Source organism: Mesitornis unicolor, unplaced genomic scaffold (assembly GCF_000695765.1).
Source record: "Mesitornis unicolor isolate BGI_N332 unplaced genomic scaffold, ASM69576v1 scaffold200, whole genome shotgun sequence".
Taxonomy (NCBI): Eukaryota; Metazoa; Chordata; class Aves; order Mesitornithiformes; family Mesitornithidae; genus Mesitornis; species Mesitornis unicolor.
The window spans coordinates 67,457-73,122 of record NW_010157368.1 but is presented as its reverse complement, the minus strand read 5'-3'; the positions used below and the strand labels follow the sequence as shown (position 1 = coordinate 73,122).

Here is a 5,666-nt window from a genome sequence, read left to right as displayed (position 1 = left end):
CAGCAGGTCTCAGTCCATATTTCAGTCAATGCTGACGATGTTGGAATTGACTTCTTTAGCAAGTTAATGTGCTCCCCCTGCGTGCCTTAATTGGCTTAGTTTAGACTGTTACAACTTACAATAAAATCTACTTCAAGAATCAATCAAAAACTGGCCAGAGTTTGGCTTTTCTTTCTTTCAGAGGATGCTGATTTAATTAAGTGATTTTGTAGAAATATATTCATATTGTCAAAATTACCTACATCCAAAAATACTAATAAATTTGTTTGAAAAGTAATGGATTACTTTTTGTTTTGCATGTAGTTTTGAAAGGAAAATTAAAAGGCTAATGAGAGTATGTACACAAGGCTTTTCCAGTATTTTTGAAGTGAAAAAAAAAAACTAAAACCCACACCAAAACAGGTGGTCTCCATTACAACAAGCTCTGAATTCCCTTGAAATCAGCTCAGAAGTGGCAGCTGTTGCAGATGTATCATTTCTATCACTCTCCTTCTCTGCCATCAGTGTCAGCTCCTGACAATCCTGCAAGCCTCATCTGCTCTCCCTTGTTACCTCCACAGCACACGCAGGGAATGAAACAGAATAGATCAGGATAGATGATTCATCACCAACCTTTTACAATTCCCTAAATGCTCTCTCTGAGGTATCTGAAAAGATTGTCGCTCTTCACCTCGTCCTGTGATGATTAAAATGGGCAAGTGATTAAAATGGATGGGTGATGGGCTGCAATTACACCTTGTCCTACTACTCTGCTCAATTTTTGCCATGGCAGGGAATTCCTGGTACAAGAAGCATTTGAGACTGGAACAAAAGGAAACATTTTTATCACCTATTCTGATCTCCTATGGCTAAAAAAATATTCCAAATACCTTTGCGGCAAGGAAATTTATTTCTCAGGATGAAAAGTTTTGAAGCTAACATCTCCAGGTGGCACATGCTGACTGAGGATGTATTGTATCTAGTGGCTGCACAAGAGAAAAAATACTCTCAGGTGTGACCCCAAAAAGCTATTAATATGTACAGAATAGCAAGAGGTGATTAAAACAATATTCCTCCACTTTGTAGTCTGGAGTAGAAGCATCTGAATTTGCAAACAGAGTCGAAATCATTAAAAGCCACATAAGTGGACTGAGAGATTCTGAAATAAGCAGCCACCATTTCAAGCAGGGGAACCAGCCCCATGGGTAATCCCATGTGCTAGTCAAGAAGAACCAGGAGATGAGGAAAGGCAGCTGGCGAAGGAGCAGAGGGAAGTCTATTCTTCCCAGGACAACTCAATGGATGCCAAGGAGAGTACTGCCTTTAATTTCAAGGACTTAGTTCCATATAATGTTTGATCAACTTACATATTATAAATTAAAAATTAAACCAGGAATAACTGTTCAGAAATATGTAGAAGTCCTGCTCTTTCATATTTACTTTCATGCAAGCTCACTACACAGCAAAATCCAAACTCGACTATCACTGAGTCCTCTTAAAAGTGTGCTTTCAATTTCCTAAACTTCTAAGACTTTCCTTGCAGGGCAAAATACACCTTTGACTTCCTAGTGTCCACCTGAAATCATTCTCTGCCCTCTGAGACACCATTAGTACATCATAAGCATGGCACTATAAAGCCTTGCAAGCAATAAATGAAATGCCAAGTACACTTGATTAGACAGTCTCAGCATCTCCTGTGGAGAAAACACATTACAGTAATTTGGAATAAGCAAAGGCCACATAACATCCCATGGGTCCACACTTGCAGACAATTTCTATCCTTAGCTCTTCCCCTGGAAGGGCAAAGGAGAGATGACTCACTCTTTACCTTCACAGAAGCATTCAGAGAAGCTGAGAAAAGGAAAGGTGGCCACGTGTGGGACAAACCATGCAGCTAGGACCTTCAGGCCTGTCCCACCAGCCTGACCAGCAGTGGGAGAGGCAGAAGTGGGGCAGAAATGCAAGGGACTCAGGGAGCACAGTACCCTGGCAGTGCCAGAAATTGAGGGGAATGCCTCGTACCAGGCACTGCAGTGGCCCACTTGAAGGTGTCTCTGCTCACTCCTGCAGCAGGCAGCGAGTGGTATCTGCCCAAGCCCTGTGCCATCGCAGGCTGTGAGGACCTTGCCAGGTCCCAGGAGGCCGCCAGACATGAAATGAGGCCATTAGCTCTCCCTCAAGATTTTTTCACTGAAGCTGAACTAGACGTGCATGTGTTTCTGAAGGACAGCAAAGCTCTTCTTATCAAGCTAAAACTGGTTATTTTCTTATGGATTAGGCGCTATTAACAGCCACCCAAATAACATTACAGAAATATGCACATATTCGGTCTGGTATGTGTGTATGATTCCTACATCTTAATGTTATTATAAATTAATACTGAAGTTTTTTTTCTCCAAGCATTATACTTTCCTGGCCTGTGTACTTTGTGAAGAATGACTACATCCCATCAAATGAAAATTAATGTACATTTTGACAGGACAAAGATACTACAACTCAACATTTGCAAACATTTCCTGATGCATAACTTTTGTATGGCTTATGTTATTAACAGTACTTTAAACCTTAGGTTCTTTTTCAACTTAATGCTTATGTCTGAAAATAGCCCCTTTCAAATTCAGTTGCAGTAATGTTTTAAAAGCAAACTTTAGACTTAATTTGCTGCACATACCATTACCCAAATAAGTTGCATAGTTTAAACAAGTTCAGTTGTGCTTTGTAGCAGAACTCACAGTAATTACTCATCTCTTAAAAACACGATTTGTGGATATGAAGTTGACGATACATTTAAATACTTTTGTGACATCCAGACATCAACGACATGAGTTTTTGTCACTCTTCCACTGACTTCTGCTGTTCATAATACCTCACCCTTACGTTGATAATTCGATCAGAGCATGGACATTTAATGGACACATCTGAAATAATTACAAACACAATCTTTAAAACTCCATTGTCGGGCAGGGAGAAATAAGAACTTGGGTTGGTTTGAGGTATCCAGCCCTCAGAAACATACTATGGTTGTTTGCATTAAGTTTTGTTGGTTTTATCATGTGTTACATTTAGATTAAAAATAGAAGGCACAGGTGTTTTACAAGGCGCCGTAATTAAGTCAACCAACAAAACTAAATGTTACATTACCAAGCCAGGGGTCTATATATCAGCAGTGACTTCTTCCAACGCATTTTCACTTAAGGAATTTATTGCTTCTGAAAAAGGGGCAGAGTATGTCTGTGCTACACAGTTCATTCCTTGTGCCACACTGGTGTCTCCTCGGGAACTCAAAGTAGGGCAGGATCTAGTCCGTGCATAGTTTTGCTGGGGTCCAGCTTGGCCAACCATCTCACTCACAGTGTTCACTGGCGAAGCCCTCCATCTCCATCTCTGCAGTTGCTCTTCTTTACACTTAATGGAATACCAGGCCAGGAAAATAAAAAAGAATCCCACAAACTTGAGAGCAGCTGCCAACCCAAAGTAGACAAAACGAAACGAGGTGACATCGTATTCCCAACAAGATCCTTGTACGCCGCAATCCTGTTGCCAAAGCATGCACGTGGTGTCAATAACAGCCCCAAAATAAATTGGAGTGGGAATGTAAGCTGAAATAAAAATAGCAACAGAAATAATATGTGTTAGCACATAATAGAAAAATTCTAAAGAAACTATATGCCTTAGCAAAAGAGTGTAAGTCAAGAATTTTTGAGATTTCTACACTGCTCTTCTCACATGAAATGTAAAACACAGAAAACTGGTCTGCTGGTCTTCCCACCAGCACTACTTATCTCACACATGAAATGCACCACAAATGGGAAAGAATTTAAGCAAAGAAGACAATGCAGCAGCACCTTACAACAGGTATTGCTTCAATCTGCCATCCCCAGTTGGCAGCTCTTCTTGAACATGTCCCCCAAAAGAAAATCCAATGTTGTTCTCAGGAAATAAAATACGGGAGAGGAACAAAAGACAAGATTATCTCTAGAGCTGTTCAGCTGTTACTTGATTAACATCTATTGCCCATGAGCTGGGAAAGGGCAAGGGTCGCTGCTTTAAATTAAGAAGAAGCCCCGAAGACTGCAAATTATTTCTCTTACTGAAGACAGATGGGAGCAGTGAGACCACTAAAATGGTAAAGATGCTTTTGAATAGATCTTCCTCTGAAACAGACTTTAACTTCTAAGACTGCTAAAAATGCAACCAAGCCCACTGAATACCCCTACTTTCTCCAGAAATATGACAACTTTAAAACAAGTCATAAATGTCCTTCCTCAAAGGAAATTTCCAGATGTAGCTATACAGGCTTCTCCTCTTGTTCTCTTAGAATAGTCCTTGCTTGCTCTGGTCACGTGTTTCGTAGTAACTGACACTTGGAGTGTTCTTTATAGGCAGGATTTTAGAAGTTCAAGAGCTTGAAAGAAACTACTTTGTGGAATAAAAACTTCTAACATGGGCCTCTTTTGCTTTGAAGCATTTGGATTAGACATTAAGTAGCAACTACTTCTTATTTAAAAAATGCAAAAAGTGATTGTTACTGCTGAAAGTAATAAAACCCTGTTTTTAAAAAAAGGAAAAAATCCTTATAAAACCATGCATAGTAACCATTAATTTTCAAATAAAATTTGAAACTGTAAAAATATATCTTTCTGGAACAAAAATGCTCCAGAAAGTAACAAAAAGAATTAAAAACATTCTCAGCTAAAACATTTTCAGAAGCTATTAATTTTAGGTTCCTAATACAATTAGTCAGGCAATTAGTGGCAGATTTATGGAATTTTAGTGCTTTTATGGTACATTTAAGCCAAATATGGTGAGCCTTTACGGAAATGCTGAGTAACTGTAAAACTTACCAAGAGTTCGTAATAAAACAAACTGCATTCCTAGTGCAAAGGGCCGCTCCCCATCTTCCACAGACCTAGCAGGCAAAAAGTAAACTCCTCTGAAGAAACAGTCATAACAGATAATTATTGTGGCATGTTCTGGCTCTACCTACTGGCTTTTCAATGAGTTATAAAAAATCTTTGTCTAAATTTCTTCCATTTAGCTTCTAATATTGTTAACTGTTATTGCTTAACCATTCTCTTTGTCCTTCTGTTACCAGTAGAACCAATACCTAAGGGTGTGCTTTGTAAATCCTAGTTATAGAATCATAGAATCACAGAATGGTTTGGGTTGGAAGGGACCTTAAAGATCATCCAGTTCCAACCCACCTGCCATGAGCAAGGACACCTCCCACTAGACCGGGTTGCCCAAAGCCCTGTCCAACCTGGCCTTGAACACTTCCAGAGGGGACATCCACAACTTCCCTGGGCAACCTGTGCCAGTGTCTCACGACCCTCATAGTGAAGAGCTTCTTCCTAATGTCTCATCTACATCTACCCACTTCCAGTTTAAACCCATTATCCCTTGTCCTATCACTACATGTCCTTGTAAAAGGTCCCTCATCCCTTATCTCATTTTCCTCTAAATATTCCTCCTCCTCTTTTAACAACAAAATGTATTATGCAAATACAAATCTATTTTAGCAGTGGACCATATTCTGGGGTTTTTTTCTCACTTTTCTTTAAAAATCAGACTGAAGCTCACTTACAGAAGCTGTATTTTAAATGGACAAAGGTGTTATCAGAGCAGACGGCAGAGATCGAAAAACCTGAACACTTTTTTTCAGGTGGACAAATAAATGACATTACCTT

General features: G+C 39.5%; 1 protein-coding gene across 1 annotated transcript in view; it reads right to left on the bottom strand.

Moving 5' to 3' along the window:
• Positions 1–2,948: 2,948 nt before the first annotated feature.
• SLCO5A1 (solute carrier organic anion transporter family, member 5A1) overlaps positions 2,949–5,666 on the bottom strand; it is a gene marked incomplete at its 5' end in the record, with an annotated part of 70,170 nt that continues 67,452 nt past the window's right edge. The window contains 2 exons of the mRNA XM_010179668.1: positions 2,949–3,578; positions 4,824–4,888. Coding sequence (XP_010177970.1) covers positions 3,133–3,578; positions 4,824–4,888 — 511 coding nt within the window. The remainder of the gene's footprint in view (positions 3,579–4,823; positions 4,889–5,666) is intronic.